Below are 17,645 nucleotides of genomic sequence, written 5' to 3' on the forward strand. Positions count from 1 at the left end.
GTCAGAGAGAGAGGGAGACACAGAATCTGAAGCAGGCTCCAGGCTCTGAGCTGTCAGCACAGAGCCCGACGCAGGGCTCCAACCCATGAACCGTGAGATCATGACCTGAGCCGAAGCCGGAAGCCAGATGCTTAACCAACTAAGCCACCCAGGCGCCTCTAAAAAAACATTTAATAAAAAGATAGATTTTTGACCCAAAGAAGAACTGCTTATTATTCTTTGAGTACAGTTCTAAAATTTGATGGTCAAGTGTCCATTTGCTAAAGTCACCACCCTCCCAGGTAGGTGTCCAGCTGGGACCGGAAATGTGAGCTGAAAGGTCAACATTGAAAGAGAAGTAGTTGTTGAATCCATACACTTGACTCTTGAACAACATGGGGTTTAGGGGTGTTGAGCCCTTACAGAGTCAAAAATTCACATGTAACTTCTGATTCTTCCAAAACTTAAGTACTAGTAGTCTACTCCTGACCTTCCTGAAAACATAAACAGTCAGTCAACATGTACTTCATATATTAGATGCTGTATTCTTAAAGTAAAGTAAGCTAGAGAAAAGAAATGTCATTAAGAGAATCCTAAGGGAAAGAAAACACACAGCACTGTACTGTGCTTGTTGAAAACGTTTAGTAAGTGGACCCATGCTGTTCAAACCCATGTTGTTCAGGAGCTGATTGTGTCTGAGTAAAAAAGTAGTAGAGAGTAGAGGGCAGTGTCTTACTTTAAAAATGAGAATTATTATTTGTTAATGAAACACATTTATGTATATTCTACAACATAGATAATAAAATAATATAGGAGGCCTGAAGTGAATATAAAATGTCAGAACTAATCGCATAATCTTATAATCCGCCTCCAATCCAATTATTACTTTTTAGATCGAAATTTATCTACGTTAAAAACTGACATGATATATGGAAACTAATTTGACAATAAACTATTATAAAAACAACTGACATGAGATTACAAAATCAGAATTATTAAAAGATGTGTCAGTGAGAGGCGCCGGGGTGGCTGTTGGCTGAGCATCCGACTTGGGCTCAGGTCATGATCTCAAGGTTGGCAAGTTCGAACCCCATATCGGTCTCTCTGCTGTCTGCACAGAGCCTGCTTTAGATCCTCTGTCTCCCCCACCCCGTCCCTCCCCCTTCTCTCTCAAAAATAAATAAACATTTAAAAAATAAATAAAAGATGAGTCAGTAAAAGGGAAAGAACAATTAGCTAGTAGAGCAAATGAAATGGCAAGTGTTGTCTCTATGATTGGAAAGCTAGAGAAGACTCAGTTTAAGGAGGCAAGTCTGGTAGTGAGGAAAACGGACAGCAAACTGAGAGCAGATTAATGTGCTCATTGCTATAAACCTTAAGAGAAGACTTGAGGGGCACCCGGATGGCTCAGTCGGTTCGGTGTCTGACTTCAGCTCAGGTCATGATCTCTTGATTCGTGGGTTCAAGTCTCGAGTGGGGCTCTGTGCTGACAGCTTGGACCTGGAGCTTGCTTCGGATTCTGTGTCTCCCTCTCTCTGCCCCTCCCCTGCTCGTGCTCTGTCTCTCTCTGTCTCTCAAAAATAACTAAACGTTAAAAAAATTAAAAAACAAAAAAAAGGGAGAGAAGACTTGAGGAGGATTGTTCCCCCAAGGCCGGTTGGTAGGGGGCTGGAGGGAAGTAGGGTCAGGTTTGGAAAGACAGTTCCCAACTCCATGGAGACACTTACCTGTGAAAACGCCTCCTCCCGTCTTGCTGATAGCCTACCTCCCACGTGGGTATCTGAGTATGATACGTGGAGAAAACAGGCCAGGTATTTTTACTTCTGTATATAATTTAAGGTTTTGGTAATAAGTGGTGGTTCCTGGGCCCCATGGCACATCAGACTGATTGGTATTTTGTTAGCAATCATGTGGCTTTTTAAAAGCCCCATATATAACCCTAATTAATTGCATCTTTAAAATCTATCAGGCTATGAATATTTTAATAAGGTAGAAAGTAAGTATTAGGAGAACGCAGCCAGGGAGGATACTTGTGTTTCCAAGAGGCAAAATAAAGAATTTAGGATGCTATCCCTTCACTTCTCTGCTTTCCAGCTCTCCTCCGTGTTCAGCACTGAGCTAGGCTCGAGATGAGCAGGCCTAGGTATAAAGGAAGCCTGATGCAAATTCCCACATCTGAATTGATCACATACTTCATAAGTAAAAATTAAAATATGAGAACTGCAAAAGGAGAAGTGAGAGAAAAGGGCTGTTTGCTGGTAAATAGGGTTAATGGTGGTAACAAATTGAGTTGTAATGCTGTTCCTCCCAGTGATTAAAATATATGCTATTCAAGGGACAGCTGGGTGGCTCATTCAGGTAAGTGTTCGACTCTTGGTTTCTGCTCAGGTCATGATCTCACGGTTTGTGGGTTTGAGCCCCATGTCGGGCTCTGTGCTGACAGCTCGGAGCCTGTGTGGGATGCTCTCTCTCTCTCTCTCTCTCTCTTCCCCTCCCCGCTGTGCTTTTTCTCTCTCTCAAAATAAATAAATAAACTTAAAAGTCTGGAATGCTGATAGCATGTAGAACTGTGAGTACAGTCTTTTCAGTGTATTCACACTTAGGATTTATTTCTCTGTTGAGGCCTGTATCTTTGGATTCAGATTTTACCCCATAACCTCAACCCGTCCACATTCACCTCATCACTTGTTGAAAGATGTTCCTGGTCTCTGAAATTTGACCCTAAGCTGGTGCTGCCCAGTGGTGGCCGCCAGCCACATGTGGCTGTTGAGCATTTGAAATGCGGCTAGTCCAGACCGACACCTGTCATCACGTACAATCCACAGCAGTTATTGAAGAGTCAGTCTGGAGAGTGGTGGAGGAGAACGCAGACGGCCCTAGGAGTAAGTTTTTACATGGATTGCACGTTCCAATGACAACATTTAGTATCTACTGGGTTAAATAAAGATATTACTAAAACTAAGTTGGCCTTTTTGAATGTGACCACTAGGAATTTAAAGCTGCCTACATGGCCTGTGTTACATTTCCAGTGGACAGTGCTCCTCTGTGCTGTTTTGCACAGGACTCTGTCACTTCCATGAAGGTGGGGACACAGGGGGATTCAGCAATCCTGAGTGAAAGGAGAGGTGACCTCTTAAAGTTAAACCAAATTGTTGTCGATTTTAATTTTCATCCTTGTCTCTCATCTGAGCTCCTATGGCCAGAAGTCATCACTGTCCTCCCCTTTTCATGCATGGAAGTCACTATATCCCTGAGTCACTGCGTCACTTTCTACCTTCCAGCTTCAAATACGGAATTCTTTCCACCCTATTTTGTACCTTCTGGGATTAAGAAGCAAAAGAAAAAACAAGAGCAACTTTGCTCTCAGGGATGTGTGAAAAGGCACTCCATTCTTAAAACTGTGCCAGAATGGGAAATCTATTGGACAAGTCCCAGGCTTATGGAAAGAAGGCATGAATTACTAGATTTATATATATATACAAGTACATGTATGTTTATATATGTGTTTGTTTATATATACACGTTTGTTTATTTTTGAGAGACCGAGACAGAGTGCAAGCAGAGGAAGGGCAGGGAGAGAGAGAAGACACAGAATCCGAAGCAGACTCCAGGCTCTGAGCTGTCAGCACAGAGCCCAACGCAGGGCTTGAACTTATGAACCACGAGATCATGACTGACCTGAGCTGAAGCCAGACGATCAACCGACTGAGCCACCCAGGCACCCCCACTTGATTATCTTTTTTAAAGGGACAAAGCAAACCAGTCATAAAAAGGCAAATACCATATGATTCCAGACATGTGAAGGACCTAGAGTCATCACATTCATAAAGACAGAGAATACAGCGCTGGTTGCCAAGGGATGGGGGGAGGAGGAAAATGGGAATTGTTGAATGTGTATAGATTGATTCAGTTCTCCAAGATGAGGAGAGACTGATTGGACAGCAGTGTAAATGTAACACTGCTGAACTGTGCATTTAAAGGTCAAAATGGTAAATTTTATTTTATGTTAAGTCAAAAGATAAGGCATTCTAAAAAAGTGTTATATAATAACCTGTAACTTAAAAAACAAAAACAAAAACCCGGCAACTTAATGAGATCGGCTATAATGGATTACGTTAAGTAGATTCTCGCCGCCTGAAGGAACGACTGAATCAAATTGCCTGAATCAAATCTCTTGGGAGCGTGTTACACAGCAAACTAGGTCCCACCTTCAACCTGTCCAATCAGAAACTGCGCTTTAACAAGATCCACAGGTGACTTGAAGCTCGAGAGGCCCCCTGGTGTTTGCACAGTTTCTCAGTGTGGTCCGTGAACGCCTGATCAGAATCCCTCTGGGGAGGTCTGTGTTTCAGGCTCATCCCACATGCCCAGATCCAGGTGCTGGGATTAGAGGGAGGAAGGATGAGTCTAGAATGCTGATGCCACACACCAGGGGTTTCGGAAGCATATTAGAGTTGGCGCACGCTTGATCTGGAAAGATTCCACAGCCATTATTTTCCCAATTCCGTCTTTTAACTGATGTTGGAATTACTACAAATGTAAGTAACCAAGAACAGCCACTATTGATAAGACGAAGACTGAAGACTGAGTCATACAATAAAAGAGAGGCAACAGGAGACTTAACTAATCTAGGGTCGCTTAGTAAGGAAGCCATGACGCAGAATTTGTGGAATGTGGTAACATTTGACTGGGGTGTAGCGAGCATCACCATTGAGCCAGACTTGGAGTCCAGCCTGGTTCTGTTATTAGCTATGCAGAAATTAGTCTTCAAGCGTGAGATTCCTCATTTGTAAAGGGTAATTGAATTCTATGATACATTCTATGTACATTTCTAAAACAAGGTTAAACTTAGAAAGCAAAGCATCTTCTTTCTAATTGATATGTGTGATGACTCGGAAATTCTTCAAGTTTTTAAAAGAATTTAAATGCCGCACATCACACAAATGATTCAGTGACAGAAGATTTGCTTAGAAAATCCGAAGCCACGCTCTGCCTAGTTATTAAAAATACCATACAAGAGAAGCCCATCTTAGGAAGGAAGATCTTTTTAACCCCACTTTCTTTTCAGTTATAGTAATTTCACGGACATTCTTTTGAAGGTCAGAATATTGATGCAAAGACAAATAGGTATGAAATTGTACAAGGAGACTTCCAAAAAAGTTTTTAAACTTTAAGTTTTAGACTTACAGAAAAATTGAGAGGATAGCCCAGCGCACGCCCATACACGCCTCAGCCACATGTCCTTATGATTAACATTTTCTGTTGGTCTGACACATTTGTTACAATTAATGAACCAGTTCTGAGACCTTATTAAAGTCCGTTTGTTCAGATTTTCTTAATCTTCAGGATCCCATTTAGGAAGCCCATCACATTTGGTTGTCAGACCTCCTTAACCTCCTCTTGGCTGTGATAGCGTCTCAGACTTTCCCTGTTTTTCATGACCATGGCAGTTTTCAGGGGTACCCATCAGGCATTTTGGGGGGCTGCTCCTGTGTTGGAATTTTCTCATGGTTGGACTGGCGCTACGGGTTTTTTGGAAGGAGGACCACAAAAGTAAGGTGCTCTTCTCATGTTAAGTGCACATGTTACCAAGGTGATAGGTCACTGTTGATCTGACCATGATCACCCGGCTGGGGTAGTGTTTGTCAGCTTTCTCCAGTATAAAGGTACTTCCTTTTCCCCATTGCATGCTGTGCTTACGAAGAAAGTCCCAGTGCGTAGCCTACAATTAGAGATTTATGCTTCACCTCGTTGGGGGCAGAGTACCTATGTATATTATTTGGGATTCTTCTGCACAGATTTGTCCCTTTCCATCTATTTATTTTTTCCACCATTTGTACTTAGGAATACTTTGAGTTATAATCCAGTACTATTTGATATATTTCATGGCTCAAATTTTTTCCTCACTGGCCCCTGGGAGCTTTCTTTAGTGGGTTCTTGTGCTTATTTGAAATATCTTCTTTTTATTTTGTTTTGTTTTCTGGTCCTCCAGACTGCTCTTGTATATTTTCTGCACCCACCCCTAGAATCAGCCATTTCTCCGCGAAGCCCTCATTCCTTTCATTGGAGAAGAGAATGGTATTCAAATCTAAGATGGGAATGCTCAGTGGCTCCCAGAATACCTTCGCTGCTGGGTCGTCTCGGCTGACACAGGCAGCAGTACATTTTTGCACACTCACCCTCGTATTCTCTGCATCTGTACATACTCTCCACGCTGAGCATCTGTGTCTATATTAAGCCAAATATGAGTTCCTCTTGATGTCTCCACCTCTCCTATATTACCACATGGATCATTCCACCCGCTCTACTTGCTTATCTGTAAATTCTCATTCCCACACTGAAAAGCCTGACACCCACCACCCACCCACCGTCCAGTTAGTTGATTATTCAATTTCAACACACTTGCACAACCGAATCAGACTTGTTAACTCATTCCTACACGAGTTTTTTTAAAAGCTGCAGAACTGCCAACAAACATTCATCATGTTCCTGCCTTTTAAGTGTAGACCCGTCATGCTGTTTGCACTGGCTAAGACCAGTTATTCAGAGTCTTGGTCAAACACTCTGTCTTTTACCCAGCCTGGCATTTCTGCATGTGTATAGGGCTATGCTCCCCTCACTTGAATAAATCAGAGAGACCATTTAAGTGAAACTTCTGGTTTTCACTTTTTTTTGCCTTTATTGAAACGTGATCCATTTAGTGTGTGTCCTCTGGCAAAGACTTCTGAGGCTAAGAAGGCTCAGTTCTGTTATCTAGTAATAGTTAAAATGAAACGCTGGGGCGGCTACAGTCACTTCTTAAAGGAATTTGTAATTCACCCTTTTGTCCCCTTGGAGAAGCCAGTAAGTCCCCTCTCTGAGGCAAAACTTAACCACAGTTTTATCAAAGGGGTAGGTTTGTTGAGAAATATTTTGGCTTCTCCATAAGTATTCTTCCCATTTCTGGAGCATAGATGCCTCCCAGAAAAATTTCTTTGTCTGTGTGTTAACATGTGGAAGTTACAAAATACTGATACGTAATGAGCAAATTCAAGAGGAAACTGTACATGGAGGGAGAATCTAAAATGGCAAAATAAAAATGTGCCTGAGTCAGTATCTGCCTACAGCACTCAGGCATGATATGCATATGTGGAGTTGTGTGGGTTAATAAGCACATAAATCTAGGACGTTCTACTTGTCCGCATGGCCACGAGGGACAGACGGAAGGTCTTGTCCAACCTGTTTTCTGTCATCTTTAATATAAAGTATCATCTGGCTACTGGAGTGGGAACAAGTGAGATCCTGACTCTCCGTCTCCACCCTCATTCGATCCTTTAGGTTATTCCTTCAGACTTTATGCAGAATCTTACTATTGCTCACCGTTCCCTGCTCCCGTCTTGGTGCAAGGCACTGTCCTCTCCCACCTGGGTTACTGCAACAGCTCCCCACCTGGTCTTTGTACTTCCAGTCTGGACCTGTGGGGCAAGAATAATTCATTTAGAAAAGCACTCCAGAGCCTTCCTGTGTTACTCAGGGTTCTGGCCAGAGTGTGGACAGTGTTTACAATCCTGCAGAGTCCACTGGCAACTCGCTCATCCATTGACCTCCTCCCCGTCATTCCTGACAACTCTGGCCTCCTCCCTATTCTGTGAACTCAGCAGGCGTGCTCCTGCCTCAGGACCTTTGCACTTGTTCCTTCCTGTGCCCTGAATGTTCTTTCCTCTGTTATCTTGCTGATTTGTTCCCTCACTTCCTTAGGCCTTCACTCAAATGCCACATTTTCAGGGAGGCTTTCCGTGACTACTCTGTTTAAAATTCCACTTGCTCTGCATGACCCCCCCACCCCCACCAATCCCTCTCCCTGGATCTGCTTTATGGTGTACTGTTTAATACTATTTGACATTCTGTTTTATTTTTTCTTCATCATTTCCCACTAGAATTTCATTTAGTTCCATCTGTGTTGTCCACTGCTGTGTTCTCAGCATTAATTAAAAATAGAAAGTGTGCAGTAAAGAGTTACCGCCGGAAGGACTGACTGCCAGAGAGAAAGCAGGAGACCCCGCCCTAACAGCCAGCCCGGGGCCCTGTGCAGAAAGTGAAAAGATTGGTCACGAGGATTCTGGGCTCATAGAGACTCCACCCCGCTGTGCAGACCATGATCATTTATCCATTACATCATAAGCAATGCTCCAACGTAGAACTGTGGAATTCTAACTGAACAGTGATAATGTACAGAGATTAAAACCTCACTGCCTTTCATAGGAGCATAGTAGGTGATCAGTAAACAATGAAGAGTAGTTGTTTCTATTCTTATAAACTATAATTGGTATTAATATGAGACACAGTAGTGGTTGATGAATGGATGCCGGGGGAGGAATAATACTAGCAATGATAATAATTGGTGCAGGCACGGAGTTGAGCACTGTATGAATGTGAACTCATTTCATTTCCCCAGCTCTCCCATCGACTATGTGTGTGACCTGGGCTGATGATATAATTTCTCAGTCTCACCTTCTCCCCTTACACGGTGAGACAATTGTAGTTGGCACAGTGCATGGTTCTCTGAGTATGATGTGAGGTGAGGTACACGAAGCATGTATGGCAGTGCAGGGCGTGGAGTCCAGAATTACTGAAACTGTCGACATCTTCCCCAGAGAGTCAGATCTACGCCATGTCTCCTCTCTCATGGTCAAGGATAGCACAAAGAAGCAAACAGGCTTTGCTATTTTTCAGTAATTATGTTGCTGGAATATTCTTAGCCCACCCCACTTTCGCATCTCCCCTTTCCTAAATCGTTTTTAGCTCTTGAGAGACCAGGAAGTGAGGACACCCCTTGGGCAGAAATTCATAGACCCCTGACATTTATCCCCATGATTCTGGCCAGCACCGCTCTAGTCTTTGCAACTTTATAGAAATATTGTTTTTTAATTCTGAAATCTCTGTACCTTAAATATCTTAGTTATGGTTCTGGATCCTTTAATCAGTCTGTTCAGTCTTACTCTGACTCTCAACCGTCTCAGCTGTAGGAGACATTGCTTGTCCTCCGACAGCCCCGACCCCATCTCTCCCTGTGCTGTGCATTCAGGGTCCTGGTGGTTTTCATTGGAGCACTTCATCCTCAATTCTGTCTTCTTCCTGGAATCATCTGTCTTTTGAAAAGACAGCCTAATTGAAAAATGCATTCCTATATTTGAATTCCATGGTCCAGGAGACGCCACTACTTGCCTATTTAATATGTATTCCCACTTCTTCCTTTCTAAATGAATCCCAGATTTTGTTGTTCATGATGACAATGCGCTCTGCTGAAAATAGTCTCACAGATTCCCTTGCAGCTGAGTGTGGCCAGATAACATAGCCTTGGCGTGCAGGATGCAGATAATGGGGAGGAGGGTGTCCATCCCGTGTAAAACAGCAAAGCTGCATTAGGGCAAGGAAACAAACAGAAAGCTATCATCCCTTGGCCTGTTCCTCCTGTTTCCTGCATGCAACTTGGCTTGAAGTCTTCAGTTACTCTGGCCATTTTTGACCACGGAACATAAGACAAAATCCACCATGCTCAGGATGGCAGTCAGAAAGATGGGAATAGCCTGGATCATGAGGGCGTCAATGAAAATCTCTGGCAGCCCTGGCTTCAGTACCAGACTTCTTATGTGAGAGAAGAACCCCAATGTGTCTTTAAGCCTCTGCTTATCAAGTGTCTGTAGTATGCTGTGCAGTGCGTCCTCGGCTGTTTAATGTGGCTAGCCAGGTAATTTAAGGCTAGTTTTCTCGTCAAACAGACTGCATTGTTGGTAATAAAGTGTCAGCATCTTATAGTCTAAAAGTGAATCTGCATTTAGAAAAGCCAAAGAGAATTTGCCAAATGACCCCATTTCAACCAGAGTTTAACTGACAATGAGTTGAGTTACCACTCCTGGCTGAAGAGCTTAGAGACCCAGATTTTTAGGCCAATTCCAACGCCAGTTGGCTCTGTGGGCAGGCCACTTGACCTCCCATCTGCAGAATGAGGTAATTTGAGCTAGACAGTTGTCTCAAAGACCACCAAAGAGCCAGCGGATTCCAGGCCGGCAGAGTCCCAATTGCGCCGGGCACCATTGGTCCTCTTGCCAAGACTTTTTGGCCAAACCTGGATCTTGTTCATTAGCTTTGAAAATCCTCTTTCAGTTAGAGTGTGTGTGTGTGTGTGTGTGTGTGTGTGTGTGTGTGTATGATATAAATTGTGAATTTTTTCAACAAGAAATCAGATTGTATGCTTAATCATAAATGTGCACAGTATATATTGATGAATTTATCCACTAGGATTAAATGGTACCAATGTCCCAGAGGTCAGTATAAACAGGAATATGATTTCTCATTATGGTACTTAATTTATTTTGATCACTTTCACTTGATATCTGTTAAACATTGTGTGTATTTGTGGTTTGGGTTTTGGTTTTTTTACCTGAAAGATAAAACTAATGAAAACTAGAAGGTTTATTTAAAAATTAAAAACATACATAGTTTAATATGGAAACTCCAGGTAAATACATCAGGGTTTTTTTTTTTTTATTTAGAAGACTATTTTTAAAGCAATTTTAGATTCACAGCAACATTGAAGGTAAGTACAGAGAGTCCCCATGTGTCCCCACTTGTGTCATAGATATTCAAGAATAATTCTTTTAGAATTAAAAGGGGATAGAATATAAGCCATATTAAGCTAAACTAGCTTGTGAGAAAGGATTCATTAGATTTTTGCCACTCCTCTTTTATTCTTTATTAAAAATCGTTAACAGATTTTTGTGGTTTAATTGCTTAAAATTTCTGATGTGGAACATTCTAGTATGTTTCATCAATTTTGAAAGTAATAATTTAAGCAGGGCCGTAAAACCACTAAGTCATTGCCAAATTTTGTTTCAATGTTAGAGTACAATGAGCGTCCTATTTGGCCATTAGTCCTGAGGGCTTATTCAATAACCAGTATTTATCCTTGGAGGGGAAAGCAATCTCATTTGAGGGGGCATATATTTCTTGGCTATATACATTATTAGAAACCCAAGGGCATCTTTCCAATGCTAAATGAAGTGTCCTTTTGCAAATTTAAAAAAATTCTAATATCTTTTTACAAATTAATGCAATATGTGTCCTTTTGATGAACGTGAAATTTTCCCAAGGCAAATATCTTTCAACCACTCTGGCTTTTTGAATTAAAATCTAGTCTTCTGCAGCCTGGCCTAAAGGCAAGTAAAACAAGACATACTGTTGTTTGACGCCTGTTAGCCAGTTTATGCTGCAAGAACTCTTTCAGGTCAAGGTTGAGAGTATCCACTGTCTGCTCCAGATTGTCTCATGAACTGATTTAATAGCCTTGGGCCAGGCCTTTAGTCTTAACAATAATTACTTGTAAAATTAAAAAGAAGAAAAGAAAAGCACCTAGTATGTTGGACGTTTGTAAATATGGCGGCATGGCTTGGCTGACCAGAGCCAATAAGCGAATGAGGTGTCTTCAAGCCTTTGATCACTTCTGGCCTCCTGTGGCCTTGAAACTTGGGGTGCTGAGGTATCAAGCATTCTTGCTAACAGCTACAGTTGACCACCTTTTCCAAGAAACCATCGAGTCCACGGGAAGGTGTATTGGCTTTAGATGAGATTACATTTACTTTCCATTCGCCATCTCCTCTGGGTTTTCGTTTGGCTGTTTTTGTTTTGTTTGATAGTATTCTGTGTAAAAGAACAGGGGAAATACGTGACGTCACTTGCATGCTTGCTGTTTACTTCCCTGTACCATATAGTGTAGCGTTCATCTCCTGAGAGTGGGTGGCTTTCAGCACGATTCTTGGCTGCTTTTCTCCCCCTGGGAGGTGAGGCTGATGTTATAAAAGATCTGCCGCACGGCTGTTGTGGCGCTGAGGTGTGGTGACCTGTGTGACTAAGTAGTGACCCAGGACTCCCGGGTTCCTGTGCCACACCCCCTGCTCGCAGCCTTTGGCTGCTCATGTTCCTTGCATTCTCTGTGACTCACCATCCCGCGCTGGGAGCATCATAGATTGTCTTAAAAGATTTAAGGAATGGCAAGATGAAAGGCTCTTTATCCTCTATGATTTCCCTAGGTTTTGATATAAATATTATTAATTAAAATAAGTGTTTAAATATCAGGAGACATCTGGCATGTCTGAGCTGGAAACAGACTAAAGTTTGAGCGCCTTTATAGAAAGTTTTAAAGAACCCTTTTCTATAACAGGAATAAACCAGTTTTTTCCCTCCCCCCCAACCCCGCCCCAAGGGCCTTTATTGCCCTTTATGGTACATTTCAGAATATTTTATGTTACCACACCGTGAAAGAAAAAAAATGTGTTCATTGCTAGAGTGTGGACAACTTTTACTTTTTGCTTCTTTGGAGTCATTGGTTTAAATCTGCTCCTGCCGGGGCGCCTGGGTGGCTCAATTGGTTAAGCATCCAACTTCAGCTCAGGTCATGATCTCACAGTCCCTGGGTTCAAGCCCCATGTCGGGCTCTGTGCTGACAGCTCAGAGCCTGGAGGCTGCTTCAGATTCTGTGTCTGCCTCTCTCTCTGACCCTCCCCCACTCACTCTCTGCTCCATCTCTCAAAATAAAATAAAGACATTAGAAAAACATTAAAAAAAAAATCTGTTCTTACCTGTCTTGCCTGAAGGATGGCCGTGCCCTACTCTGTGGTCTCCCTGCTTTCCTGGCCTCCTACACTCGCTTGTTTCTTCTTTTTTCTTTTTTTTTTTTAATGTTTTATTTATTTTTGATACCGAGAGAGACAGAGCATGAGAGGGGGAGGGGCAGAGAGAGAAGGAGACACAGAACCAGAAGCAGGCTCCAGGCTCTGAGCTAGCTGTCAGCACAGAGCCTGACACGGGGCTCGAACCCACCAACGTGAGATCTGACCTGAGCCGAAGCCGGAGGCTTAACCGACTGAGCCACCCAGGCGCCCCCACACTCGCTTGTTTCAAGAGTTTATCAGAAAACAAACCTGAGCATGTCATTTCTGTTTAAAGTGTCTTTTGGCTTATGTTGCCTCCAAAATGGGATCCAGAGCCTTAAAATCTCCAGTGAGGAGTCCAGCGTTTTTCTGCAGCCGCATTTACTTCTGAACTCCCTTATCCACTCACCTTGTTTTCCGGCCTCATCGCACTTGTGTCTCCTCTACAAATACCCTTGCCCTTTTTACTCTTCTTTACACAAGAAATTCCCCTCCTTCCGAAGTGCTTTTTGCCATTCATCCATCCGTCTCTTCGGGATGGTCAGGTCTGCCAGAACGGGGCCAGGGATCGGGAGTGGAATGTTAAACCAGACCGAGAACGATCCTTACGTCTTGGAGCTTCCTTCATTTTCTACACAGCAACCTCGCACTCGACCATGTAGGCTCCTCTCTGATGTTGTTTCTGCTTTGAGTCTTTCCCCGGTGCCGCCACGCAGACGTGCTCGCTCTGTAAGCCCAGCCTGCATCTGTTACCTCTCCTCTTTGTCTCTATTACAGCGTCTCGTGTCTTCATCAAGGTATCGGTTGCCTGCTGTGCACAGAATCTATGCTAAACGCTGGGGATACTCTAGTGAACAAAACAAATGAAAGTTAAGCTCTGGTTTACATTTTGTAATTATCCAACTTTTACCCTCATAAGAATGTAAGCACTCTTGTAGGGCTTTATGTAATATCTTTACATCTGCAGTACCAGGAATGCTAGAAATAATTTGCATGATCTACATTTTCCTTAAAATTACAGCAAAAGTCTAAGGAACAGTCTTCGTAATCCAACCGAATGAAACTCTGTGTGTGTCTCACATATATAAACATATGTATACAATTTTAGGAAGTAGAAATATGCTAAATGTTCCAATAATTTACAAACAGATTAAATGTCCAGGAAGGGGAAGGATGGATAATTATTTATACAGATTCTGCACAAATGATTGCCCAGGCAGGGTCTGTCAGCATTCCTCCCCACCCCCCCGCTTTGTAATTCACTGGAAGCTTTCTGCATGATTAACTTTGCAGTCAGAGATACATATTAATTATATAAGGATTTCACTTATACATGTAGGCAGTATTTTTTTTTTAATTTTTTCAATGTTTATTTTTGAGAGAGACAGGGAGAGAGCAAGGGAGGGGCAGAGAAAGAGAAGGAAACACAGAATGTGAAGCAGGCTCCAGGCTCCGAGCTGTCAGAACACAGCCTGACACGGGGCTTGAACTCACCAACCGCAAGATCATGACCTGAGCTGAAGTCAGAAGCTTAACTCATGGAGCCACCCAGGCAGCCCTGGTTGGAAGTATTTGAACCACCAAGGTTGATACAGCAAGGAACTGGGCTCAGGACACGGGAATCTACATTCTAACAGTACTAGTCTTTCTTGGATGGATTACTTCATCACTCAAAAAGCTGTTTAACTTCTGAAGTACTTTTAGTTCATCTTTGCTTGATACAGACCCAGTGATAAGACCTCTGTGATGCAGACGGAGTGACAGGAAGCCTTTTCCTTTCTTGCAGTTGGCGAGTTTGTAAGTGATGCCCTCCTTGTTCCCGACAAGTGCAAATTCTTACACCAGGAGAGGATGGATGTTTGTGAAACCCACCTTCACTGGCACACCGTCGCCAAAGAGGTACCACTCATACATTCTTTGTTCTTGTAAAGTGAAGATTCACCAGGGATATGTGTAACGGCATGATGGAAGATATTCTCAGGGGAAATAGCCATGTTGATAAACAAGTTATATTTATTTTTCTATTTTATTTATTTTTATTGTTTATTTTTGAGAGAGAGAAAGAGAGACAGAGTATGAACAGGGGAGGTGCAGAAAGAGGGAGACACAGAATCCGAAGCAGACTCCAGGCTCTGAGCTGGCAGCACAGAGCCTGACATGGGGCTCAAACTCACGAACCGTGAGATCATAACCTGAGCCAAAGTCAGATGCGTCACCAACTAAGACACCCAGGCACCCCTATATTTATTTATTTATTTTAAAAACTGTCCAAGGTGCCTAGGTGGCTCAGTCGATTAAGCGTCCAGCTTCAGCTCAGGTCATGATCTCACAGTTCATGGGTTCGAGCCCCGTGTCGGGCTCTGTGCTGACAGCTCAGAGCCTGGAGCCTGCTTCAGATTCTGTCTCCTTCTCTCTCTGACTCTACCCTGCTCGAGCTGCCTCTCTCTGTCTCTCGAAAAATAAGTAAATAAATAAATAAAAACTGTCTAGGAGTAATTTTTGGAGTCCAAAACAAATTTAGTTAGATTTATTATGTGTCTATTCCATATTGTCTAAATTACAAACTAAAATCTTACCTTCTCGAAACCTTAAAATATACCTTTGTTCCCCAATTATTTTTTCTAAACTTTTTTTTTAACCAGTTGTTTTCTTTTGTCACATACAGAGCTTTTGTGATTTGACCTCCTTCCCTGTCGTCATTTGGGGAATGCACGGTAGACCAGGAAGTAGCTTGTCCAGTACCAGCGGTCTCTAAGTCACACCTCCCCGTTTTGCGTTCGCCACGCCGTGCCGCCACCTTCACTTTTCCATAGTGGTTGAATCTGTGGCACCCGTGCAAACCTTTTGGCAAAGCAGACAAAAGACATAAAACAAGTGGCATAAAATGTCCCTTTTTATTATCATCTTCACAAGTGCTTTGTCCCTTTGATCTATTATGAAAGTTTTGTCATAAGTGTGTATAGTTTTTGTGGAAGACCAGTCTCCTAGACTCGGGCTCGTCTGTCTAGTCTAGTTCAGTGGTTCTCAGATGTGGTCAATTTTATTCCCTCCTCCTTCCCCAGGTACCTATGCCAATGTCTGGCATTTTTGGTGGTCGCAGCTGGAAGGAATAGTGGTACCTGGCATTTGAGGGCTAGAGGTCAGGGAGTCTACTAAACATTCTTCGGTGAACAAGACAGCCTCTCCTCCCTCGGTCCCCCGCCCCTAAGAATTATCTGGTCCAAAGTGTCAATAATACTGAGGCTGAGAAACCCTGATCCAGCTCACATACCTTTGAAGTTGTTAGGCAGAAAACACGCCTTAAAAGTTAGCTTTAATTTTGCCTTTTATTAAAAAAAATCTTCTAATTTATCGTAAAACAAAATTTTCTTTATAAAAAATAAGAGCTATTTGGATCTTAAGAAAATAGACCAGATGATTTGAGGCTTAGCTACCCATCTAATAACCTTATTTTCTTTTCTTCTTGTTAAAAAAAAATTGTTACCAAGAAAGAAAAATGACTTTAATTCCTATGAGGTCAAAATACGCTCTTTAAAATCTTCATTGTTTATCCATGTGTTGAATTATTAATCTTTCATCTGTCACCAGTGGATGCCTTCAAAGCTTGATGTTAATCTCGATTTGTGCAAATTTAGCACATCCCAGGAAAGCAAAAAACGGTGAAAGGGAAAGCTCTAAATTAGACTCTAAGTTTTGATTCACAGCAGAGGATCATTTCTTTTCTTCCCAGGATTGTTATTCTGGGAGTGAGCCAGAAGAGTTCAAATTTATAGAATAAGATACATCCAAGGGAGAGAAACTTCCATCTGTAATGGAGACGGAAGGAAGCTGAGGATGTACATGGAACTGTCCTGTCTTCCTGATATGCTAATGACCCCGGAAATCGTTGGTTCTGTGACACCTATTCCCAGTACAGTTTTCTTCTATATCTTATTTCCCGATTAGTTGCTATTCTGGTTGTTTTTATTAATTTCGTATAACAACATATCCTTCTTAAATAACAAATAAGTAGGTTTAAAAATAAGGGTACCAAAGTAGTCTGTGCTAAAGAAACTTGTAAATCCACTCAGAAAAGCAAATGGTCCTTTCTTCTGTCAAAATGGCTCTTGGTATATTGGGTCTCTGCCGATTATGATACTTGGGATTTTCTTACAGTGAAACCCGTCCATGCTCACTGTTTTCTCCTTCCCTTGTAGACCTGCAGTGAGAAGAGTACCAACTTGCATGACTATGGCATGTTGCTGCCCTGTGGAATCGACAAGTTCCGAGGGGTGGAATTTGTATGTTGCCCGCTGGCCGAGGAGAGTGACAATATTGACTCGGCAGATGCGGAGGAGGATGACTCAGATGTCTGGTGGGGCGGAGCAGATACAGACTACGCAGACGGGAGGTAAGGTGGCCTCTGTGTTGGTTCTCTCGTAGACGCCAGAACATCTAGCATGTAGTTTTGTTTCTTCTATGCGTGTATCTTCCCATTTCTCATTAACGGGATCTCAGCCTACTTCCGTTAGAGTTTGCTGGTATGAGGGAAATAAAATCTAAATCATGAAAGTCCTATAACAGTAATGGCCAACTGATTAATCTAATTGATCAGCCACCACTGAGTTCATTTTAGCTGTTTTATTTCAGTCTCCAAAGTTGGGATCAAAATACCACTGATACTATAGTAGGTAGTTCTGTAGAGAATTGAAGTCGGAGTGAGTGACTGGCATTCTGTGTTGGTCTATAACTTAGAAATATTTTTTAAACAAGATTTTGGGATTACATCCTCAGTCAGTAGCTAAATCTGAATTTTTCTTAAGAAAGGTTGGTTTTGCCTCTTTTTGTTCATTTTGGTCAGTTTCTTTGGCATTTATTCATCTCTTCCTTTGTGAATGTAGTCAGAGGCATTCATAAATGTTTGCTCAAAGTTCTTTAACTATCTTTGATTTCATGATAGTTAAAAGAATTATATTTTCACCTCTTAGGGATCTTAATCCC

At 42.3% G+C, this 17,645-nt stretch overlaps 1 protein-coding gene across 6 annotated transcripts in view; it reads left to right on the forward strand.

Annotated features, from left to right (window-relative positions):
- The window catches only part of APP (amyloid beta precursor protein), a 205,210-nt gene that overhangs the window by 30,861 nt on the left and 156,704 nt on the right, over nucleotides 1-17,645 (forward strand). For all 6 annotated transcript variants that reach the window (XM_029939098.1, XM_029939099.1, XM_029939100.1 and 3 more), the window contains exons 3-4: nucleotides 14,452-14,564; nucleotides 16,862-17,055. In XM_029939098.1, coding sequence (XP_029794958.1) covers nucleotides 14,452-14,564; nucleotides 16,862-17,055 — 307 coding nt within the window. The remainder of the gene's footprint in view (nucleotides 1-14,451; nucleotides 14,565-16,861; nucleotides 17,056-17,645) is intronic.

This window comes from Suricata suricatta, chromosome 5 (assembly GCF_006229205.1).
Source record: "Suricata suricatta isolate VVHF042 chromosome 5, meerkat_22Aug2017_6uvM2_HiC, whole genome shotgun sequence".
Taxonomy (NCBI): domain Eukaryota; kingdom Metazoa; phylum Chordata; class Mammalia; order Carnivora; family Herpestidae; genus Suricata; species Suricata suricatta.